General features: G+C 43.7%; 1 protein-coding gene across 1 annotated transcript in view; it reads left to right on the forward strand.

Annotated features, from left to right (window-relative positions):
* The window catches only part of hdgfl2 (HDGF like 2), a 97,142-nt gene that overhangs the window by 18,669 nt on the left and 52,499 nt on the right, over positions 1–25,974 (forward strand). Inside the window, exons 2-4 of the mRNA XM_038776845.1 lie at positions 7,532–7,608; positions 8,179–8,317; positions 25,313–25,459. Coding sequence (XP_038632773.1) covers positions 7,532–7,608; positions 8,179–8,317; positions 25,313–25,459 — 363 coding nt within the window. The remainder of the gene's footprint in view (positions 1–7,531; positions 7,609–8,178; positions 8,318–25,312; positions 25,460–25,974) is intronic.

The raw sequence follows: 25,974 nt of genomic DNA on the forward strand, positions 1-25,974 counted from the left end.
GCAGAGGGTAAGAGATGAGATATTGGAGGTAGATAGGAGTTATGCAGAGGATTGGGACCCAGCAAAGCTGGAAAAGAGGAAGAAACTACAGGCGAGCTTTGACCAACTATCTACCAGGAAGGCGGTGCGCCAACTGAGATGAGCCAGGGGTGCAGTTTACGAGCATGGAGATAAGGCTGTTAGCAGGTCAGCTCCAGAGGGAAACAGTGGCAAGGGAAACTGTGCAGGTGAGGGATAGGACAGGGAAGTTGGTGGTGGCGCCGGATCTGATTAACAAGGTTTTTGAGGAATTTTATGAGAGTTTGTACAGGTCAGAGCCACCCGGGGGAGATCGTGAGATGCAGAAATTTCTAGATGGGTTGGAGTACCCAAGGTTAGGGGAGGGGGACAGGGCTACATTAGAAGGAGCGATAGTGGAGCAGGCGATAAAGGATGCGATAGGGAGGATGCAATCGGGGAAGGTGGCAGGGCCGGATGGGTTTCTGGTGGAATATTATAAAAATTCAAGGATAAGCTGGCACCCCTCTTGGTCGGGATGTTTGAAGAGGCGATAGGGAAGGGGGTGTTGCCATGAACCTTGGGGAAGGCATCAATTTCCCTGCTGCTGAAAAAAGATAAGGATCCAACGGAGTGTGGGTCGTATAGGCCCATATCACTTCTGAATGTGGACGCAAAAGTATTGACGAAGGTACTGGTGGGTAGACTGGAGGAGTGCCTCCCGAAGGTGAAGATCAGACGGGGTTCGTAAGAGGGAGGCAGCTCTTTTCAAACGTTAGAAGGGTATTGAACGTCATTACGGCACCGGCAGAGGGGAAGAACAAGAGAGGTGGTTGTGGCATTGGACGCTGAGAAGGCGTTCGACCGGGTAGAATGGGGGTACTTGATGGCAGTTCTGGAGCGGTTTGGGATTGGACCAAGATTTGTGAATTGGGAAAGCTACTATATAAGGAGCCTAGGGCGAGTGCCTGTACAAACAACATCAGCTTGAGATACTTTTCTCTCCCTGTGGGACTGGGCAGGGATGCACTCGCGATTGAGCCGTTGGACATTGCATCAAGAAGTTCAGGGGTATGCAAAGTAAATAGTGCGGTTGGGGGGGGGGGGGGGGGTGTGGATAAAGCAAGGGTGTCCTTATATGCCGATGACTTGCTGTTATACATGTCGGAACCGAGTGTGTCGATAGGGGAAATATTGGAGCTGCTTTGAGTGTTTGGGTCTTTCTCAGGGTACAAGCTGAATCTAGACAAGAGTGAGTATTTTGTGGTATCTCGGCTGGTGAGGGGGGGGGCTCCGCAGGTACAACACTTCTAGTTTGGTGGGGAGAGTGAAAGCTGATCTGGCAAGGTGGGATGGTCTCCCTCTGTCACTGGCGGGTCGGGTACAGGCAGTTAAAATGAACGTGTTTCCACGATTTCTGATTATTTTTCAATGCCTGACGATTTTCCTGCCAAAGGCTTTTTTCAGAGAGATTGAGGGAAGGATTACGTCGTACATATGGGGAGGGAAGGTGGCCAGAGTTAGAAAGGTGCTCCTACAGAGGGCAAGGCAGGCAGAGGTTTTGGGTCTTCTGAACCTGATGTATTACTACTGGATGCTGAATGTGGAGAAGGTGCGGAGCTGGGTAAGAGGGGTTGATTCCCAGTGGGTCAGAATGGAGGAGAGTTTGTGCAGGGGGTCGGGATTGAAAGCACTAGCAACAACGCCGCTTCCGACAGCCCGGGGAAGTACTCTGGGTGTCTGGTAATAATAGCTTCATTGAGAATTTGGAGGCAGTTTCGCCAACACTTCGGGTTGGGGGCAGGGTCAAGGGAAATGCTGATTCGCGAGAACCACAGATTTGAGCAAGGGAGGTGGGATGGAAATTTTTGGAAATGGGATGGACATTTTTGGAAATGGGAGAAGGGGATTAAGACATTGAAAGATTTGTTTCTTAGGGGTCGGTTTGCAGGCTTAAAGGAGCTGGAAGCGTAGTATGGGCTGGAGCAGGGGGAAATGTTTAGATACATGCAGGTTCGAGATTTTGCCAGAAAGGAGATACAGAACTTTCCAGAGGAGCCGGCCTCCACATTGCTGGAGGAGGTGCTGACGACAGGAGGGCTGGAGAAGAGGGTAGTGTCAGGGGTCTACAGGACTATTTTCGAAGAGGAGAAGGCACCACTGGAAGGGATCAAAGGAAAGTGGGAGGAAGAGTTGGGGGAGGATATGGAGGAGGGTTCTGGTGTGAGGTGTTCCGGAGAGTGAATGCCTCCACCTCGTGCACGAGATTGGGGCTGATACAGTTGAAGGTATTGTACAGAGCACACCTCACTAGGGTGAGGATGAGCCGATTCTTTGAAGGAGTAGAAAATGTGTGTGAACGTTGCGGGGGGTGGGCCGCTAATCACTTTCATATGTTTTGGTCCTGTTCAAAGCTAGAGGATTACTGGAAGAAGGTTTTATGGGTAATTTCTAATGTGGTGCACGTGAAACTGGACCCGGGCTCCCGGGAGGCCATATTCGGGATGCCGGACCAGCCAGGGTTGGAAACGGGTGCGGAGGCAGATGTTGTAGCCTTCGCCTCATTGATCGCCCGAAGGCGGATCCTGATGGGTTGGAGAGCAGCTTCTCCACCCTGTGCCCTGGCGTGGCGGGGGGATCTGTTGGAATTCTTGACTCTTGAGAAGGTTAAGTTTGAACTGAGGGGAAGGAGAGAGAGGTTCTACAATTCATGGGCATTATTCATTATGCACTTTCAAGAACTGGATAACATGGAAAATTAGTTGGTTGGGGGGGGGGGGGGGGTTGGGGGGAGGGGCTATGGGGCTATGGGTGATTCCTGATTCCTTTTTGTCAGTTGTTTATGTGAACATGTGGGCGAGTGTTTTGGGTTTGGTGGGAGGATGGGATCGGTGTTATTGATATGGGGATTGACATATTTGTTACTGATTATTGTTTATTGTTGGTGGGTGTAAATTTGGGAGAAAATGCGAAAAAGGAGAAGAATAAAGAAATATTTTTTAAAAGATTAATATCTTGTCGAGATTTCTATTTTTATTTCAGTTTCTCCTGGTGTTCCTGTCCAAGTTGTTTTTCCAAAGAGTCTAGCGGCTTATTTTCAAGTTTATTTGGGCGAGTTTGACCCCGAGGTTTCAGAGGGGATGCTCCAGAGGGAGAGACGGGCACATTTGCTGTATTGTTATTGGGCGGCCAGAGCGGGGAGAGGTTGGGGTGATGTGGAAACCTGGGGGCTCTCTGGGTTCAGATAAAGTCAGGGTCATGTAGGGGGACAAGTTTGGTGGCATTGGTAACAGCGCTACTTCCATTGGTGCCGGCAAGTTACTCGACAAATCCAGTGGTGGTGTCTACGCTAAAGATATGGAGGCATCTCCACCAGCATTTTCAGTTATAAATTCCTCTATCTGAATCTAGTGGAAGCTGCTCATATAAACTTGTCGCATTGTAATTACATCTTCACACCAATGGAGACAGATTCACTCCGACTAGTGTGAGGGTCTGATTCAAGTTTAAATGAGCAATTTTTGTTACAGATGTAGGAATTTATAGTGGAAATATAAGCATAGAACATGTGATTTGCAAGTCAGGCTGAATTACACTACATGCTCCAGTCCAGTTATTCCCAATTTAATCTGAAGGTTGCATGTGTATCTGAAATAGCATGGGAAATTGATGCATTACAGATTAAGAGAAATGGGAGACAAGGAAAATAAACAGTCAAAAAGCTTTTGTGACTAAAGGTGTGTCTAAATGGAAAGTTTTCTGGCTTATCTTAAAGAAACGAGGAGCAGTAGTGTGGACATGTTCTTTTCTTACCAGCTTTCAGTTTTCTGTAACCATTAATTCCTCCGTTTACAATAGCATAGGTTCTAGTTGCCCTCCAATACCTCAGTCAAATGGCCATTATTCAAATAGGAGCTTTGTATAAAGTGTTGCCAAGCCCCCGAGCCACATGGGCAGCACTGCTGAATGTAATCCATCTTCACCTGAAGAAGGAGCCGTGCTCCGAAAGCTCGTGTTTGAAACAAACCTGTTGGACTTTAACCTGGTGTTGTAAGACTTCTTACCATCTTCATATGCACTTTTAATAATGTTGGGTCAAGATATTTTCCAATTTCCACCCCAGCCTAAGATTGTGGCGATCATCTGCAGCGTCGCGAAGACATGCCTTCTCAACCTTGCTGCTCGCCCAAGGTGTGGTGATCCTCGGGTTAAATCATCACCAGTCAGCTCTCCCTGTGGGTGGCATGGTAGCGCAGTGGTTAGCACTGTTGATTGACAGCGCCAGAGACCCGGGTTCGATTCCCAGCTTCGGTCACTGTCTGTGCGGAGTCTGCACATTCTCCCCATGTGTGCGTGGGTTTCCTCCGGGTGCTCCGGTTTTCTCCCACAGTCGAAAGATATGCGGGTCAGGTGGATTGGTCATGCTAAATTGCCCTGAAGTGTCCATAAGTTAAGTGGGGTTGCTGGGTTACAGGGATAGGGTGGAGGTGTGGGCTTGGATAGGGTGCTCTTTCTGGGGCTGGTGTAAACTCGAATGGCCTCCTGCACTGTAAATTTCATGATTTCCTCCTCAAAAAGGAAAGCAGTCTATGGTCATCTGGGGCTATGGCAAATTTACTTATTTACATCTGCAAATCCACCTAAATCTACCAACTGGGAATCAGGATATGTATTTTTCACTGTTCATTCCTCCTGTTCTGAGGCTCCAGGTCCCTGAGGGTTTACAGACCATTCTTCAAATGCTGAGCCCAGCAATAATTGTGAGCAAGCTATTTAACCAGTTGAACTCAAATGCTATACTCTCCTGATTTCTGTACTCGCACACATTTTCAACAGGAATTATTGGGTGACTCTTAAAGTCAAAAACTGGGAAAATGCATAGAGCAAAATAAGTAATATTTCCTCCACAGTCCAGCTGTCGTTTCCTTGTTGCTGCAGTGACAGATCAACTGACTCCATATAGATCTGGACCTGGGATCATATGAAATAATAATACATGGGATACCTATTGTTTTCTTATAAGATCAGTTGGGAACTTTGGAGAGAATAATAACTATTATTTGGATCTGAAAACAATGAATTACAAATATACCTGTTGGAGAGTACCCAAGCCTGCAACACCTATTTTGCCTTTGCATTGTGATCCTCTTAAACACATTGCAAGGTGCGTATTTATTTTCAGTTCATTGTTTGAAAATACATTTAAAATATTCAAAAATAAATTGATACCATCTTTATGCTGCGTTTTAATTCAATAAATAAAATCTTGCATGTAATGAGAATATTTCAAACTACATAATCTGAAAGAAACTGCATAACGTATCCTGTATAGAGTGTAAGGATACTTCAAAGTTGCATTCTGTTTTGAGCTTGGGTCAATTTTACAGGTTCTATTCAGCCAAGTTGTTGTTGTTGTTATACACACTAAAAGACTCTAATGTTTAAAGAAAAAAACAAGATTTTAAATTTGTAAAATTAAACTTAGAGCATCCAGTTCTTTTTTTTTCCCAATTAAGGGACAATTTAGACTGGCCAATTCACCTACCCTGCACATCTTTTTAGGCTGTGGGTGTGAGACCCACGCAGACATAGGGAGAATTTGTAAACTCCACACAGACAATGGCCTGTGGCTGGGACGAACCCGGATCTTTGGTGCCGCAAGACAGCAGTGCTAACCACTGCGCCACGGTGCTGCTTTGAGATTTGAAATTGTAGTGTTGAAGGAGACTATTGATCACAATGCGCCTGTCCCAACTCTTTTGAAAGAGGTATTCAATTAGTCATTCTGTTGTTCAGCTCTTGTCTCCATTTTTATTTCCCTTTCAAGTATTGATCTAGTCCCTTTTTAAAAGTTTTTCTTGAATCTGTTTCCACCACCTTTTCAGGTCCTTGAATATAGATTACCTTGAATATAGATTACCGTAAACTAAAATATACTTGGGTTGCTTTGAGAATGGAGCTGCTTGTATATTTTGGTACAAGCTCCAAACTGATACGTTCTTGTAGTTGCAGCTTTTGACTCCTATTCAAAAAGGCGAAGAAAATAAATCCCAGTTTAATTGCCAAAGTTGAGTTCAGAAAACTGTGCTACAACGTCTGGATGCTTGCTGTTATAACTCAGCTAGGCATTTCTAGGTGAAGAATAAATAAATAGTTTACAAGAGAACTTCTTTAAGGGAAAAGTTTCTAAACTCTGGCCATGTGTGTGCAGTGGTTGCATACTGTGCCACCGGGATATTTTTAGTACACCAGAGGCATGAATTCAAACAATTGTAAATGATATCAGTGAAAAGAGGAACAAATAAGTTCTAAAGCCTGTAAGTGGAAATCACATTAGCTGTTTAATGAGCTATGATCAACAGGACATGGTAATCCCTTTGCTGTTAGAGGGCTGATGGTTGTGTCTTTGAAGTTTAGCAGGTCATCTATTTGTACCTTTGGATTTAGGCTGAGTAACCAAATTATTGGATCTCTTCCTGTGTCCTAACCAGTATGGGCGGCACGGTAGCACAGTTGTTAGCACTGTTGCTTCACAGCACCAGGGACCCCGGTTTGAATCCCGGCTTTGGTCACTGTCAGTGCGGAGTCTGCATGGGTTTCCTCCTGGTGCCCTGGTTTCCTCCCACAAGTCCCAAAAGACATGCTTGTTCAGTGAATTGGACAGTCTGAATTCTCCCTCAGTGTACTCGAACAGGTGCCGTAGTGTGGCAACTGGGGGATTTTTCACAGTAACTTCATTGCAGTGTTAATGTATGCCTATACCTACTTGTGACACTAATAAAGATTATTATTATTATTAATAATAATATTTATCCTTAAACCACACTCAAACAGATAATCTGGTCATTTATCTTGTTGCAATTTGTCAGACATTGCTGTGCACAAATTGCCCCTTGGGTTTTCTCATTATTCAGCAATGACAACATTTCAAAAATACTCCCGTTAGCAGTAAAGCGCTTTGGGACTTGCCAAGGTCAATAAAAGTGCTATGTAAATGCAAATCCTTCACCTCGAGGTGCATAAAAATCTTTCCTGGGAGCCAAGTTTGTGTTTTTTTTGTTGATGTTGATTCAAGGTTCGGCGCATTGCTGTGGGAAGGAAGCCAAATCCCAAGTGAATCATGTGGCCTGCCTGAGCATTTTCTTGTGCCTTGGTTGCATGGCTGAGAGGCCAACCTGCTTGTGACTAAGGAGCAGGAGGTGGATGCCAAAAGAGGGGAAAATCGGAATTAAAAGCACAAAACTGCCACTGAATTCAGAAATTATGGTAATTAGTAAGTTCAAAAATGGGTGTAGTTACCATTGAAAATTGTTACTGCGCTGCAAAATTTGTTCCCTTGATTATTAATGTACAGATAATTTGCATGCTGAAATACTGGTCACTGTTACTATGACTGGAACAAATCGTTGGGCATGCCTGTTTCAAACCTGTAAAATGAGCTATGTATGTTGGAGAATTGGTGTTGGTGGAATATTTTTATTAATAAATGAATGATAACCCTGCAGTATATTAATTCCATATTGTTCTATTTCAGATTGATGATGTTGCAGAGGGAGCCGTGAAACCTCCATCAAATAAGTACCCAATTTTCTTCTATGGCACTCACGAAACGTATGTATCTCTGCTTTCCAACAGCTATGTAATGTATAATCAGCCCTTATATTGGATTTGTTTGCCAGACTAGACCATTGTTTTTTGCTTTCAATCCAACTTTTCAACAATATAATGTTTGTGTACAGGAACATGCCTTTATTCTGCTAAGTAAAAGCAGCTAAACCTGGTTTACTGATGATGCTTAATTATGTGTATGGTTCAAAAACTAATTGTGGTTTCGAGTATTTTAGAAAGCCTAGTAAATGTCATCAATTGCGGTGCGTAGATGGGCACAGCCTTGCAAATACAGATTGGAAATACAGTCCACAAAGTAACCTCAAATTTAGCATTTCTAGTATTAAACCAAGCAAAACTGGAAAAGAAAAAGAAGGGTTATCTGGGGAAAATACTCTGATTTGCTATCAATCAGATTTTATCCTTGTGAAAATCTCCCATCCCTCCATTTCCATTTTCCCCCTCAAATAATGGCAAGTTTTTTTGTATATTGATGCATAGATGATTTTTGAAGGTCACACTGACTCTTGGCCTTAGTTTGGTCGCTTAGTTTGTTTTATTTTGGTTATCCAGGGCATTTTTGGGACCAAAAGATATTTTCCTATTTGAAAAGTACAAAGACAAATATGGGAAACCAAACAAGAGGAAAGGATTCAATGAAGGACTGTGGGAAATACAAAACAACCCAAACGTCAGCTTTACTGCACAACTGGTGAGTTAGACACTATCCTGTCATGTGTTTAATTCCGCTGTGACGTCTTGTCAGTGAGAGATGTGGCCTTTCTGCATGTGACAGTTTGTAGTGATTAAGAATTGCAAAATTCTTGCAACAGCCAGATTATACTATGAACTTTAGGAAAGCTTCACTTGTGTAACTATGTTAGCTGTAGTACAGTTCAAATTGGTGAATTTTCCAGAAATTTGAGATTGAAGACTAAGTCAAATATGAAATTGCCGCATGTATTATGGAGGAATTAGGAATGACCTATTTTTATATTGTGTTCTGTATTTTGGAAAAAAGGGGAAGAAGATTTTGACACATCCGACTTTGTCTCTGGTACACTAATTGTCCCAGTGTGGAAAAGACATTCTGGAATGATCAGAATGAAGGGGAAGACTGTTCTGCAGCAGGTTCAGGGCAATAAGAGGTCCATCTGATCAAGTAAATTTTGGAACGGTGGAAGTGTACACCAGAGTAAGATGCATTATTCTGTAACGTATTGTGGGGGTGCAGCGTGAATCTTGATTTGGAAGTCCACTATTCGGAGCTAGGTGTAGGCTGGAAAGAAAAGCCAGGGTGAAGCAACCTCAAGGCAGCTGATGGCGGTTGCCTCCTGGTGCAGCAAGGGATTCCACAACTGAACCCAGCTTGGCCACAGGCTTCAGGGGTAGGATATTCCTGTCAAAGCCCACAAGGGTTACTTGCATGAAATTTCGCAGCACACAGCCAACTAGGGAAGCCTAAGCAAGTTCAACAGATTGACTTTATGCTCAAAGCCTGGCTGACTCGGGTAGCACAGGTCATCAGGTTACCAAAAAGCCCAGTGGAACTATAAGGAAAGGCTTTTTAATTTGACAACGGAGATCAATACCAACTGGCAGTGTTCCAACCAATAGTGCTTCCTTTGCTGTACTGCCAACGACTATTTGAAGTAGTTCTTGACATCCACTTGCTGAGCCCAGGGTTAAGTGCACTGAGAACAGAGTTGCAACATTTTTATAAGCTGCATACCTCCAGTGATATAACTTGAATATTGCAGAATGTCTGAGCAGATGCTGTCTTCTCCATTATTAAGAAGTATTTTCAAAGGGTTTTAAAAATTCATTTTTATGGGATGCTGGCTTTGCTGGCAGCATTTGTTGTCCATCCCTTTGAGAAAGTGGTGGTGAGCTGCCTTCTTGAACCTCTGCAATCCATGTGGTGCAGGTGCACATCTGTGCTGTTAGGGAGGGAGTTCCAGGATTTTGACTCAGCAACAGTGAAGGAATGGCAATATATTTCCAAGCCAGGATGGTGAGTGACTTGAGGGGAGCCTCCAGGTGGTGATGTTCCCATGTATCTGCTGCCCATGTCCGTTTAAGTGGTAGTGGTTGGTGCTGCTGCAGGAACCTTGGTAAATTTCTTTAGTGCACCTTGTAGGTGGTACACACTGCTGTTGCTCTACGGCAGTGTTGGCGGGAGTGAATGCTTGTGGAAGGGGTGCAATCAAGTGGGCTGTGTTGTCCTGGATGGTATCAAGCTTTTTGAGTGTTGTTGGAGCTGAACTCATCCAGGTGCCTTGTAGGTGGTGGACAGGCTTTGGGGGAGTCAGGAGATGAGTTACTCACTGCAGGATTCATAACCTCTGACCTGCTTTTGTTGCCACACTATTTAGATGGCTAGTCCAGTTCAGCTTGTGGTCAATGATGACCCCCAGGATGTTAATAGTGGAGGGTCCAGTGATGGTAATGCCATTGAATGTCATGGCACGATTATTTGATTCTCTCTTATTGGAAATGGTCATTGCCTGGCATATGTAGCGTGAACGTTCCTTGCCACTTGTCAGCCCAAACCTGGATATTGTCCAGGCTTTGCTGCATTTGCACGTGGACTGCTTCAGTGTCTGAGGAGTTGCAAATGGTACTGAACATTGTGCAATCATCAGTGAATATCCCCACATCTGATCTTAGGTTGAAGCAGCTGAAGATGGTTGGGCCCAGGACACTACCCTGAGGAACTCTTGCAGTGATGTCCCAGGGATGAGATGACTGACTTCCAATCATCTTCCTTTGCGAAAAATACGATTCCAACCAGTGGAGAGTTAAACCCCCTGATTCCCATTGACTCCAGTTTTGCTAGGGCTCCTTGATCCCAATTCGGTCAAATTCAGCCTTGATGCCAAGGGCAGTCACCCTCACCTCGCCTCTGGAGTTTATCTCTTTTGTCCATATTTGAACCAAGTTGTAATGAGGTCAGGATTGAGTGACCCTGGTAGAACCCAAACTGAGTTTCAGTGAGCAGGTTATTGAAAAATAAGTGCCGCTTGATAGAACTGTTGATGACCCCTCCCATCACTTTACTGATGATTGAGAGTAGACTGAAAGGGCAGTAACTGGCCGGGTTGGATTTATCCTGCTTTCTGTGTACCGGACGTACCTGGGCAATTTTCCCCATTGTGGGTAGATGCTGGAGTTGTAGTTGTACTGGAGCAACTTGGCTAGGGATGCAGCAAGTGCTGGAGCACAAGTCTTCAGTACTATTGCCGGAATATTGTTAGGGCTCATAGCTGTTGCAGTATCCAGTGTTTTCAACTGTTTCCTGATATCATGGAATTTACTGTGCAGGAGACCATTCGGCCCATCGAGTCTGCACCGGCCCTTACAAAGAGCATCTGACTGAAGCCCACGTATCTACCCTATCCCAGTAACCCCCATTTCACATTTTTTGGACACTTAAGGGCAATTTAGCATGGGCAATCCACCTAACCCACACATCTTTGGACTGTGGGAGGAAACCGGAGCATCCGGGTGAAACCCACACAGACACTGGGAGAACGTGCAGACTCCGCACAGACAGTGACCCAAGCCGGGAATCGAACCTGGAACCCTGGAGCTGTGAAGCCACTGTGCTGCAGTGCTGCCCGTGTGGGTGAATCAAATTGATGAAGACTGGCATCTGTGATGCTGGGGACCTCTGGCGGAAACCAAGATGGATCATCCACTTAACACTTCTGGCTGAAGATTATTGTGAATGCATCAGCCTTGTCTTTTGCACATACATGCTGGGCTCCCTCCATCATTGACGATGGGGATATTTGTGGAGCCTCCTTCTCCGGTGAGTTGTTTAATTGACCATCACCATTCACTACTGGATGTGGCAGGACTGCCGAGCTTGGTTCCGATCCATTAGTAGTGGGATCACTTCGCTCTGTCACTTGCTACTTATGTTGTTTGGCATGCAGGTAGTATGTGTTGTAGCTTCACCAGGTTGACACCTCATTTTTCGGATTACTGGTGCTGCTCCTGGCATGTCCTCCTGCACTCTTGATTGAAACAGTGTTGATCCCCTGGTCTGGTGATAATGGTAGAGCAGAGGGTATGCTGGGCCATGAGGTTACAGATTGTGGCTGACTACAATTCTGTTGCTGCTGATGGCCCACAGCACCTCATGGATGCCCAGTCCCGAGTTGCTAGATCTGTTCTCAATCTAGCCCATTTAGCATGATGGTAGTGCCACGCAACCCAATGGACGGTATCCTCAATGTGAAGACGGGACTTTGTCTCCACAAGGACTGTGCAGTGGTCATCCCTCTGATACTGTCGTGGACAGATTCATCTGCAGTAGGCAGTTTGGTGAGTATGAGGTCTGGTATGTTTTTCCCTCTTGTTGGTTTCCAAACCACCTGTCGCAGACTCTGTCTAATAGTTATGTCCTTTAGGGCTCGGTCGGTAATGGGGATACCGAACCACTCTTTGTGACGGACACTGAAGTCCCCCGCCAAGAATATATTCTGCACCCTTGTCCCCCTTAATGCTTCCTCCAAATGGTGTCCACCACGGAGGAGTACTGATTCATCAGCTGAGATTGGACAGAATGTGGTAATCAGCAGGAGGTCTTGTTGCCCGTTCGATCTGAAGCCATGTGACTTCATGGGATCCGGAGTCGATGTTGAGGACTCATAGGGCAACTCCTTCCCAACGGTATGCCATTGTCCCTCCACCTCTGCTAGGTCTGTCCTGCCGGTGGAAGAGGACATACCAGGACTGGAGATAGTGGTATCTGGGATGTTATTTGGAAGGTATGATTCCATGAGTATGACTATGCCCAGCAGCTGCTTGACTAGTCTGTAAGGCAACTCTTCCAATTTAAGCACCAGCACCCAGATGTTAATAAGGAGGACTTTGCAGAGTCGACAGACTGTGCAGGGTTGACATGGTTGGGCTTTGTTAAGCTGTCAGTCAAACTGAACTCTGAACCTCACTGAGATAATTATAGCCATTGAGACTCAGCCAAGCATTCAAAGTAAATAGCCCTTGGGGAAGTGTCAACAAAGAACTCGATTGGAACTGCTCAAACAGATGCTACATCAGATGGCCTGCCAATCAAAGCAGTTCAGCAGCGGTATTTTCTAAACTAACAGCTGCAGTTCGAAGAGTAGCGAATTTTAAAAATCTCCGCTCATGACTAGGAAACAGAGCTTATCCACCCTTCAAGAATGTTTACTTCAGAAATTTGTGACACCCACACTGTGGGTTAAGGCCCTTACAAAAGCCAAAATGGGATCTGTTTGAACTCGGCTGAGTTCAAATGGCCCTACTGAGGTTTGGATTCTCTCCTGCATGGATCGTGCACCATCCCCAATTCCCTACCAACAGAAATGGAATCTATTGGAAGTGGGGGCAGGACTTGCACATCCGGGTCCCATTCACTGTTTAAAGGTCCGCAGAATCTTCCCAACTCCCAAAATCTGACCCAATGTTTCTTCAGTGAAAGAACGTAAGAGCTCAAAACATATCCATTGTCCACCCATCGTTACTGGAATGGCCTGTCAAGGAGATAGAGCAACCACAAGGCTGAATAGGTTAGCAGGACAATTGATGCTTTTTCAACAATTGAACAGAAAGGAGAGCACTTTAAATGATCAAATTTTGATGTTGGAATTTTTAGTGCAACCTTTTATACAGGAAAAATATTATAACTCCTTCCCACTTAAATTTTCTTCCCACGCGTTCTGATATAAGTTAGCAACAACGTGCACACAAACCCGTGCTCCTGCTTTCTCAAATTCACATTGAACTCACTTGGCTAACAACTGAAATGAAATGAAAAAAATGAAATGAAAATCGCTTATTGTCACGAGTAGGCTTCAATGAAGTTACTGTGAAAAGCCCCTAGTCGCCACATTCCGGCGCCTGTCCGGGGAGGCTGATACGGGAATCGAACCGTCAGAATTGGTCTGCTTTAAAAGCCAGCGATTTAGCCCAGTGAGCTAAATCAGCCCCTAGCAACGCATTGTCCTGTCCAAGTTACATTCTTTATTCGTTCCACTGCCAGTTTTGTCCAGTGTTTCTCTCACATTAGCTGGAATGTAATTGGTTTAATATTGAGGTTGGGGGCATGGAATCTAGTGCTCGTGAGCCAGGATATGGCAGAGAATTGTGATAGAAGATTGCGAATGACAGAATTTAGAAGACGCTAAGTTTTGTTTTGCCTGGTTCTGGGGAATTTTAATTTAACCTATTGCAGGTGCAGTAGTGATTTCTGATTTACTGAACGGAATCACTGAATTCTGGGAATCAAAAATCAGAAAATGCTGCAGGTCAGCAGAAAGATTGGGTTTTTGTGATAGTTGTGTACCTGTATTTATGATGAATGCTTTCAAACCTTGGGGTGGCAGTAGAGCCCCAGCTGAGAAACCCTGGTATAATTATGGTATCCAGAAATAGTGGCCCTAAGATATACCAAAATCATGGCCGTGTTAGAAAAGTTCACCCAGATTGGTTTCCAGAAGGTATTCTGTCTGAACTGAGTGTTATTTTGATATCCATGTCAATGCTACACTCAGTGTGGGAATATTATGAAATATGATTCTGTTCTACCCAATACCATCCTCCGACAAATTGACATACACAGTCGTGTAAATGACACTGAAAGGTATGTTGAACATTGTGAATTCAACAAGAACACTACTTGTGTTTATATGATGCTGTAGAATGTCCCAAGGCACTTATCAGAAGCGTTATCAAACAAAACTGACTTTGGTGATTCTAGTGATGATGTTAGAAGATTGCAGGTTGGGGGTGGCATGGTAGCACAGTGGCTAGCACTGCTGCTTCACAGCTCCAGGGACTCGGGTTCAATTCCGGCCTCGGGTGACTGTCTTTGTGGAGTTTGCACTTTCGCCCCGTGTCTGCGTGGGTTTCCTCTGGGTGCTCCGTTTTACCCCACAGTCCAAAGTTGTGTAGGTTAGGTGGATTGGCCATGCTAAATTGCGAATGTGTCCAAACGGTTAGTTGAGGTTACTGGGTTACCGGGACAGGGTGGAGGCATGGGATTAAGTGGGGTGTTCTTTTTAAGGGCCAGTATAGACTCGATGGATTCTATGGTTTAAAATTTGACCCCAACCTAAATAAGAAAAATAACTTAATCAAAGAAGTAAGTCTTCAGGAGCATCTTAAAGGAGAACTGGGTCAAGTGTAGAGATCGAGGAAGGGCATTCCTGAGCTTAGGGACTTGAGGACTGGGTTAAATAGTTGCTCTTTTTGTATAAGAAGCTCAATAGATTCAGTTGGATTCTTGCCATTTGAGCTGCATTGCTGATGCCAAATATGCAGATTATTAACCTAGATCAAAGAGGCTTGATTGTGAAAGACTCCCACAAGAATTAGAATGTAGAGGTTATGTACTCGGGATTAAATTACATCACTATTTTAACCAAACATGTTTGGGAAAATCATTAGCTTGTATAAAATCACAATAAAAATATGAACAATTGCAATATTATGGAGTTTTTGTAACATATTCTAAACTGTGCCTTGGATTTCTTTTACACCTTCTGTGTAGAATAATGGACATTTAGTGGCCATTACTGAAACATGGTTAAAGGATGGTCACGACTGGGAGTTAAATATCCGAGGGTATCAAACTATTCGGAAGGACCGAGTGGATGGTAAGGGAGGTGGTGTTGCTCTGTTATTTAAGGATGACATCCGGGCAATAGTATGGGATGACATCGGTGCTATGGAGGATAAGGTTGAATCCATTTGGGTGGAAATCAGGAATAGTAAGGCGAAAAAGTCACTGATAGGAGTAGTCTATCAGCCACCAAATAGTAACGTTATGGTGGGGCAGGCAATAAACAAAGAAATAACTGATGCATGTAGAAATGGTACAGCAGTTATCATGGGGGATTTTAATCTACATGTCGATTGGTTTAACCAGGTCGGTCAAGGCAACCTTGAGGAGGCGTTTATAGAATGTATCCGCGATAGTTTCCTAGAACAGTATGTAATGGAACCTACGAGTGAACAAGCGGTCCTAGATCCTGTCCTGTGTAATGAGACAGGATTGATTCATGATCTCATAGTTAGGGATCCTCTCGGAAGGAGCGATCACAATATGGTGGAATTTAAAATACAGATGGAGGGTGAGAAAGTAAAATCAAATACTACTGTTTTGTGTTTAAACAAAGGAGATTACAATGGGATGAGAGAAGAACTAGCTAAGGTAGACTGGGAACAAAGACTTTATGGTGGAACAGTTGAGGAACAGTGGAGAACCTTCCAAGCGATTTTTCACAGTGCTCAGCAAAGGTTTATACCCACAAAAAGGAAGGACGGTAGAAAGAGGGAAAATCGACCATGGATATCTAAGGAAATAAGGGAGAGTATCAAATTGAAGGAAAAAGCATATCAAGTGGCAAAGATTGGTGGGAGACTAGAGGACTGGGAAATCTTTAGGGGGCAACAGAAAGCTACTAAAAAAGCTATAAAGAAGAGTAAGATAGAGTATGAGAGTAAACTTGCTCAGAATATAAAAACAGACAGTAAAAGTTTTACAAATATATAAAACAAAAAAGAGTGGCTAAGGTAAATATTGGTCCTTTAGGGGATGAGAAGGGAGTTTTAATAATGGGAGATGAGGAAATGGCTGAGGAACTGAACAGGTTTTTTGGGTTGGTCGTCACAGTGGAAGACACAAATAACATACTAGCAACTGATAGAAATGAGGCTAGGACAGGTGAGGACCTTGAGAGGATTGTTATCACTAAGGAGGTAGTGATGGGCAAGCTAATGGGGCTAAAGGTAGACAAGTCTCCTGGCCCTGATGGAATGCATCCCAGAGTGCTAAAAGAGATGGCTAGGGAAATTGCAGATGCACTAATGATGATTTACCAAAATTCACTAGACTCTGGGGTGGTCCCGGTGGATTGGAAATTAGCAAATGTGACACCACTGTTTAAAAAAGGAGGTAGGCAGAGAGCGGGAAATTATAGGCCAGTGATCTTAACTTCGGTTGTAGGGAAGATGCTGGAATCTATCATCAAGGAAGAAATAGCGAGGCATCTGGATAGAAATTGTCCCATTGGGCAGACGCAGCATGGGTTCATAAAGGGCAGGACGTGCCTAACTAATTTAGTGGAATTTTTTGAGGACATTACCAGTGCAGTAGATAATGGGGAGCCAATGGATGTGGTATATCTGGATTTCCAGAAAGCCTTTGACAAGGTGCTACACAAAAGGTTGCTGCATAAGATAAAGATGCATGGCATTAAGGGTAAAGTAGTAGCATGGATAGAGGATTGGTTAATTAATAGAAAGCAAAGAGTGGGGATTAATGGGTGTTTCTCTGGTTGGCAATCAGTAGCTAGTGGTGTCCCTCAGGGATCCGTGTTGGGACCACAATTGTTCACCATTTACATAGATGATTTGGAGTTGGGGACCAAGGGCAATGTGTCCAAGTTTGCAGATGACACTAAGATGAGTGGTAAAGCGAAACGTGCAGAGGATACTGGAAGTCTGCAGAGGGATTTGGATAGGTTAAGTGAATGGCCTAGGGTCTGGCAGATGGAATACAATGTTGACAAATGTGAGGTTATCCATTTTGGTAGGAATAACAGCAAACGGGATTATTATTTAAACAATAAAATATTAAAGCATGCCGCTGTGCAGAGACCTGGGTGTGCTAGTGCATGAGTCACAGAACGTTGGTTTACAGGTGCAACAGGTGATTAAGGCGGCAAATGGAATTTTGTCCTTCATTGCTAGAGGGATGGAGTTTAAGACTAGGGAGGTTATGTTGCAATTGTATAAGGTGTTAGTGAGGCCACACCTGGAGTATTGTGTTCAGTTTTGGTCTCCTTACTTGAGAAAGGACGTATTGGCACTGGAGGGTGTGCAGAGGAGATTCACTAGGTTAATCCCAGAGCTGAAGGGGTTGGATTATGAGGAGAGGTTGAGTAGACTGGGACTGTACTTTTTGGAATTTAGAAGGATGACGGAGGATCTTATAGAAACATATAAAATTATGAAGGGAATAAATAGGATAGATGCGGGCAGGTTGTTTCCACTGGCGGGTGAAAGCAGAACTAGGGGACATAGCCTCAAAATAAGGGGAAGTAGATTTAGGACTGAGTTTAGGAGGAACTTGTTCACCCAAAGGGTTGTGAATCTATGGAATTCCTTGCCCAGTGAAGCAGTTGAGGCTCCTTCATTAAATGTTTTTAAGGTAAAGATAGATAGTTTTTTGAAGGATTAAGGGTTATGGTGTTCGGGCCGGAAAGTGGAGCTGATCCACAAAAGATCTGCCATGATCTCATTGAATGGCAGAGCAGGCTCGAGGGGCCAGATGGCCTACTCCTGCTCCTAGTTCTTATGTTCTTATTATGAAGAACATTGTCCCAACACAAACGTTTGGGAGTGCGATAATTAACGCCTGCAAATGGTGTGACAGGCATTGATGGATCCCATAGAGCACCTTGATTCCTGGTGCTCAATGCCAAGGTCTAGAACCAAGCCCAGGACGAATGGGTTGTCCTAATGAAAGATTTAGTGGAATGGGAATAGTGGAATATGTTGTTGAGTTTAGTAAAATTAGAGATCTTATTGAAACTTTAAAATTCTTAAGAGAGTTTGATGGGGTAGGTGTTGAGATGCTGTTTCCTCTGATTGAAGAGTGTAGAACTAGGCCTGAACACAGTCTCAGGATCAGGGATTAGCCATTTTAAGACTGTGATCAAGAGAAACTTTACTTGGGGGTTATGAATCTTTGGAATTCTCAACGCCTGAGGACTGTAGGCACTGTGGCGTGAAATCCAAGACTAGTAAATTTAAATGGACATGCTCTGCAATTGTGTCCAAGCAGTTTAAAAACACACACCCATAAGTTAATTGAGCCTGTCTTAGGAGAATAGTTTGAGGATAGTTTGGTTCCGGTACTTAGTTCCAGGCAGGATGCTGCAGTACCTCTTCTGGCTGACAACTCTCCAAGGCGGGATCTCCTTCCAAAGGTGGACAGAATTCCCACACATTGCCAATCAATGCTCAATTGAGTGCTAAATAGAAGTGGACTTCTGAAAGTCGACGGGACATCCTTGCTCCTGTTTTCAAGCCCTCTTGCAATGAATGCCAGTACACCATTTGCCTTCCTAACTGCTGCTGCACCTGCATACTTGCTTTCAGTCACGGGTGTACTAAGGCACACAGATCCCTATCTGTTAAAATATCCCAATCCATCCTCATTTAAATAATACCCTGCCACCTGTTTATCCATCCGAAGTAGACAATTTCCTGCATCTGCCATGTGTTTGCCCACTCACTCGGCTTGTCTAAATCACCTTGAAGCCTCTTAACATCGTCCTCACCACTCACCAAGTTTCATGTCATCAGCAAACTTGGAAATATTAATTTTGGTTCCCTCATCCAAATCATTGGTGTTGTGAAAAACTGGGGCCCAAGCACTGATCCCTGAAGAACCCCCTCGCCACTGCCTGCCACTTTAAAAAAGATCCATTTATTCCTACACTCTCTTTCCTGTCTGCTAACCAATTTTCAATCCATGCCAAGATGTTACCCCCCAATCCCATTCTCTCCAATTTTACACATTAATCTCTTATGTGGCACTTTATCAAAAGCTTTCTGAAAATCTAAATACACCACATCCACTGTTTCACCCTCCTCTATTCTACTAGTTATGTCATCAAGAAACTCCAGTAGGTTTGTCAAATATGATTTCCCTTTCAAAAATCCATGTTGACTTTGTCTAATCCTTTTGATATTTTCTAAGTGTACTGTTATTGCATCGTTATCCTTTAACAGACCCTTGTATTTTACCTGCTAGGCCAACTGGTCTGTAATTACCTGTTTTTTCCTTCACCTTTTTAAAATTGCGGGTTTATATTTGCTGCCCTCCAATCTGCCGAGACTGTTCCAGAATCTACAGAATTTTGGAAGATGACAAGTGATGCATCCACTATTTTCGTGACCACATCCTTTAGTACACTGGGATATAGCTTATCAGGCTCTGAGGATTTATCAGTTTTCAGTCCCATTAATTTCTCCAGGACTATTTTCCTAGTATTACAAATTTCCTTCCAATTCCTCTTTCTCATTCATTCCATAGCATTTCTGGGAAGTTATTTGTGCTTCTTCCATGAAGGCAGAACGAAAGAAGTTGTTAATTTTTTTTTTCAGGCAGTCATATTATTTTCATTGCTGCTATTTAGAACCTATCGTCCTTTTATCATAGTTTATAATGCACTGCTGAATCATTAAAACCACAGTGCAGACTCGCCAGTGGTGTTGTCATGAAATTTCCTCCACTGTATGTGAAGATAGTATGGAAATTGCCAGAGAAGAATTTGTGAAATAATGTGTTTTAAGAATAGCAAATGCTTGATAATACACCGTAGTCATATTTTGAGACAACTTGGTGATTGAACAGCAGGATCGGAGAACTCTAACTGGGCTTTCAAATGCATTTATTAATTAACATTCTATAAAATGGACCTTAAAACTGCATTATACAATATACACTTGATTGCTTAGAACCCCTGAAGTTTAGTGGTGGCAAGGAGGACAGAGATTTACGGTTAGGGCAATGTCTGAGGGCCCCCAGTCACGGCGTGGGTCAGTGAAAAGGTGGAGTAACAGTTCGGTAAGGCAGGCCCAATTCTATGAGATCATAGAATCATCGAAAGGTTACAGCACAGAAGGAGGCCATTAGGCCCATCTTGTCCATACCAGCCTGAGGACACCCAGGTGCCCTTTCTAATCTCGCCTTTCTGCACCCTGTCCATAGCCCATGGGAATGGTAGTATGGTTAGACAGGAGCATTCCCAACTTGGCCATGAAAGTTGTATAGTCTGAGATGAGTATGCAATAGTAGCATGAGAATCACACTTTAAGGACTCTGCTAAGTACAATGCGTAAGCTAAGTTTTGGCTTTACAGGAAATGTACACGCATGCCATTTGCATTGTAGATTTTGGCATAATTTATAGTTTGGAATGTTAAAAATAAGGACAGAATGCATAACTTTCAAAAGGTGGCTCCTTTACACCTAAAAATAGTGGTCCAATTATTTACCATTTAAAGGCTAGACTTGCTCCTGACTCCCTGTGTGCTTTCCACAAATGGCTATTGAGACCAAGGCTCCAACATTTTTCAAAGAGAGAATCGAATAAATATTTCAAAAGGAAAAATATAAAAGTATCATGAAAAGGGGAGAATTACAGTTGACATTTAAATGGATTTTATGGCCTCAATGGCGGTGAATGCTGAGAGATATGCCACTGTTGAGGACTGCACCAGCACTGTAACTTACAGCATGACACTTGCGTCAAAAATGGGAAGTTGCAGCATTCTTCCAAGGGCTCTAGAGGAACTAGACTAGCTGCTGTGGTGGGAATTTGGACCCATGTCCCTAGAGCATTAGCCTGGTCTCTGGATTACTAGTCCTGTGACATTCTCACAATGTCACCGTTTCCTACAAATGTCATTTCAAAGGCCATGTCAGTTCAATTGTTAACCAGTAGTTGTACGATTACCATGAATGATGCAGGGCATCCCCCATGGGGAAAATATTTTTTTTATACCAGAGGTACAAAAAAACAAATGAGGCAGTATCAAAGGGGAGGTAGTGGCATAGTGCTATTGTCACTGGACTGGTGATCCAGAGACCCAGGATAAAACTCTCGGGACCGAGGTTCGAATCCTGCCGTTGCAGGTGGTGGAAATTGAATCAATAAATACCTGGAATAAAAAGTCTAATGATGACCATGAAACCATTGTCGATTGTTGTAAATAAGGATTTACTCACATTTGTAACAAATGGACTTATTAGTGATGGACAACATGGTTTTGTGAGGGGGAGGTCATGCCTCACTAATTTGATCGAGTTTTTTGAGGAAGTGACAAAGATGATAGATGTAAGAAAGGCACTAGATTTTTGTATACATAGACTTCAGTAAAGCCTTTGTCAAGGTACCTCATGGTAGACTGGTATAAAAGATGAAGTCACATGGGATCAGAGGAGAGCTGGCAAGTTGGATACAGAACTGGCTTGGGCACAGAAGACAGGGTAGCAGCAGAAGTGTGCTTTTCTGAATGGAAGGCTGTGACTAGCTGCGTTCCAGAGGGATCAGGTCCGGGGCCTTTGTTGTTCGTGGTGTGTATAAATGATTTGGAAGAAATGTAGCTGGTCTGATTAGTAAGTTCACAGACGACCACAAAAATTGGTGGAGTTGTGGATAATGAGGAGGATTGTCAGAGGATACCGCAGGATTTCAACTGGTTGGAGTCTTGAGTGGAGAAATAGCAGATGGAGTTTAATCCGGACAAGTGTGAGGTAATGGACTTTGGAAGGTCCAATGCATGTAGGAATTACACAATAAATGGTAGAACTCTTGCGAGTACTGACGGGCAGAGAGATCTAGGTGTGCATGTCCACCGATCACCGAAAGTGGCAACACGTGTGGATAAGGTGACACCTTCATCGGTTGGGGCATTGAATATAAAAATTAGCAAGTCATGTCAAGTTGCAGCTGTACAGTACCTTAGTTAGGCCTCTTTTGGAATATTGTGTACAATTCTGGTCAACACACTACCAGAAGGATGTGAATGCTTTGGAGAGGGTACAGAAGCAGTTTACAAGGATGTTGCCTGGTATGGAGGGCATTAACTATGAGGAGAGGTTAGACAAACCCAGTCTGTTCTCACTGGAATGACGGAGGTTGAGAGGTGACCTGAGTGGCAAGGACAGAGTTGATAGTCAGATGCTCTTTCCTCGGGTAGGAGTGTTAAGTACTAGGGGACATAACAGATGAGCGAGGCAAGTGTTTTTTTTGCACAAGAGGGTGGTAAATATATGGAACGTGCTGCCTGCGGAGATGGTGGGAGCAGGTACGATAGTGGCATTTCAGGGACATTTAGACAAATATATAAATAGGGTGGGAATGGAAGGATACAGACTCTGAAATTTCAGACGGTTTTAGTTTAGGCAGATACCATGGTCGGCGCAGGCTTGGAGGGCCAAAGGGACTGTTCCTGTGCTGTATTGTTCTTTGTTTAGCAGAAATATTGTACTCAGCCACAATATGTAACCTCATGGCCTGGCATATCCCCCACTCTACCATTATGACCAAGCCAGGGGATCAACCCTGTTTCAAACAAGAGTGCAGGAGGGCATGCCAGGAGCAGCACCAGGCATACTGAAAAATGAGGTGTCAACCTGGTGAAGCTACAGAACCGGATTACTTGCATGCCAAATAACGTAAGCAACTGGGCAGCACGGTGGCACAGTGGTTAGCATTGCTGCCCCACGGCACCGAGGCAAATGACCAAGCCAGGGGATCAACCCTGAAATGCCACTATCGTCCCAGGTTCGATCCCGGCTCTGGGTCACTGTCCGTGTGGAATTTGCACGTTCTCCCAGTGTTTGCGTGGGTTTCACCCCACAAGCCAAAGATGTGCTGGGTAAGTGGATTAGTCACGCTAAATTGCCCCTTAATTGGAAAAAATGAATTGGGCACACTTACAAAAAAAAACTATCATAAGCAACAAGTGATAGACAGAACCAAGCGACGTTTACTTTGAATAACCTGCTCACTGGCGCTCAGTTTGGGTTCCATCAGGACCACTTGGCTCCTGTTTGGTTCAAACGTGGACAAAATAATTGAACTAGAGTTGAACTCGAGAGGTGAGATGTGTGAGATTGCCCTTGACATCAAGGTAGCATTTGATCGAGTATGGCATCAAGGAGCCCCAGCAAAACTGGAGTCAAGGGGAAACCTATCCACTGGTTGGAATCATGCCTAGCACAAAGGAATTTGGTTGTGGTTGTTGGAACTCAGTCATCTCAGTCCTGCAGGAGTTCCTAATGGTCGTGTCCAAGGGCCAACCATCTTGAGCTGCTTGATCAATGACCTTCCTTCTAACACAAGATCAGATGTGGAGATGTTTGCTGATGATTGCACAATGTTCAGTACCATTCGCGATTCCTCACACTGAAGCAGTCCACGTGCAAATGCAACAAGACCAATATCCAGGCTTGGGCTGACAAGTAGCTAGTAACATTTGCGCCACAGACGTACTAGGCAATGACCATCTCCAATAAAAGAGAATCAAGCCATCACCCCATGACATTCAATGGTATTAGCATCGCTGAATCCCCCACTATCAACATCCTGGACTTGCCATATAAATACTGGCTACAGGAGCTGGTCAGAAGCTTGGAATCCTGCAGTGAGTAACTCCCCAAAACCTGTCCACCATCTACAAGGCACAAGTCAGGTGTGTGATAGAATACTCCCCACTTGCCTGGATGAGTGCAGCTCCAACAACACTTGAGAAGCTTGATACTATTCAGTAAAACGCAACCCGCTTGATTGGCACCCCTTCCACAAACATTCACTCCCTCCACCACCGCACAGCAGCAGATATGTGTACCATCTACAAGATGCATTGCAGGAACTCACCATTGCTCCTGAGGCAACTCCTTCTAACCCATGACCACTGCCATCTAGAAGGACAAGAACAGCAGAAACATGGGAGCACCACCACTTGGAAGTTCCCCTCCAAGTCACTTACCATCCTGACTTGGAAATATATCGCTGTTCCTTCACTTGCTGGTCAAAATCCTGGAACTTCCTCCCTAATAACACAGTGGGTGTACACCACATGGACTGCAGCAGTTCAAGACGGCGGCTCACCACCACCTTCTCAAGGGAGATTAGGGATGGGCAACAATTGCTGGCCTAGCCAGCGAAGCCCACACCTGTAAAAATGAATTGGAAAAAGATCTATGTCTTTAACTCTAGATTTGATTATTAGTTTTATTTAATTGTGAAAATATACCGTTACAAATTTCTTTGTCTCAATTCATATATCAAAGTTGTAAGTGTGGGATGGACAATCATGGTTTGCCTAATTGAAATGTTCTGAAGAACTAGGTTTAGTAAGCAGTTGACATTCGAGGACGGTGGAATATTCTTGCACTTCATTATGCAGAACTCTGTTCTGCAAGAATGTAGCAACTTTTTATTGTTTAGAAGGGAATTGTAATTTACCACAACTTCATGGGCTGGTATTTGTACCATAATTGGCTTTTAATGCAGCTTCTACAAATGACCCCTCTGAATATTTCACTTGAGAATGTGTCTGATGTGACTGATACCAATCAAGTGACGTAGGCATCATGTCGAAAGCCTATATGTAATCCAGAGATATTAAGCCAATATTTATCGAAGGCACTTATCTAAAAGTACTACAGGCACACAAGACCTTGCTTTGCTTCACAGGAGGGTTAAGAGCTTGCGAATGGGTGCCAAACCTCTAGGTTGCATGCAAGATAAAGTATCTGTGAAAACCTGAATTGTACCACCAACATCTTATTTCCCTTAACTGCTACTCAGTAGCCCCTCACTAAACTCTCCACATCTCTCTTTTAAGATGTCTCTGACCAAGTTTATAGTCACCCATCCTTAATACCTCCTTTTACAGCTCAGTCATTTTTTGTCTGATTATGCTCTGTGATGCACTTTGGGAATGTTTTATATTATTAAACGTTCTCCAAATGTAATTTGTTTATTTACACTGCTTTTCCAGAGTTGTTGACTGCGTGTATGTTTTCCTTGAAAATGAAGAGAATGAATAAGCAATGACTCTGGAGCTTTTATTTTCTATTTTGCTAAGGTTTGGTAGCTGACCCCATTTCTAATTCTTTTGTTTAGCCATCAAGTTCATCAGACAGTGAAGTTCCAGAAAATGAAGTAGTCCCAGGAAGTGGGGCAGAAGTGGAGAAAGAAGTGAGTGATGTGGAATCTGAGAAGGACAGCATTGAACAGAGTGGAATGAAGAGGAAGCCCCTACTTGCAAAGGTACATGGTCTTTGTGCTTTTTAAGAAATGTAATCTTTTTAAGAGCGATATTCTTTCTGCCCCTGCACCCTAATTCCCCACATTATCTCCATCTCTCCTGAAGATGCTAATTCATGCTGAAATATAGCTGCATTGTAACTCTTGGTGCTAGCATGTGCCAGCTTGTCTCGCTGGTAGCATGCTCGTCTGAGTTTGATGGTCAACGGGTTGATATGAACTTAGATACACCACGGTGACATTCCCATGCAATCCAAAGGGACTGGTGGTTTGTCTTTCGGATGAGAGGGTAAACCAAGGACCCAGCTGCTTGTTCCGGTGGATATGAAATATTTCACAACCCTTCTCAAAGAAGCGCAAGGAATTCTAATTACGGCCAACATCTCTACCTCAACCAACACTATTCTTAAAAAAGAAAGTAAATAATTAATCCATTACACCGTTGAAATTGGTGGGGAACTTGTGTGCAAATTGGTTGCTGCTTTTGTCTGCATAATCGTTTTAGAATATTTTAATGT

This window comes from Scyliorhinus canicula, chromosome 18 (genome assembly GCF_902713615.1).
Source record: "Scyliorhinus canicula chromosome 18, sScyCan1.1, whole genome shotgun sequence".
In the NCBI taxonomy this organism is placed as follows: Eukaryota; Metazoa; Chordata; class Chondrichthyes; order Carcharhiniformes; family Scyliorhinidae; genus Scyliorhinus; species Scyliorhinus canicula.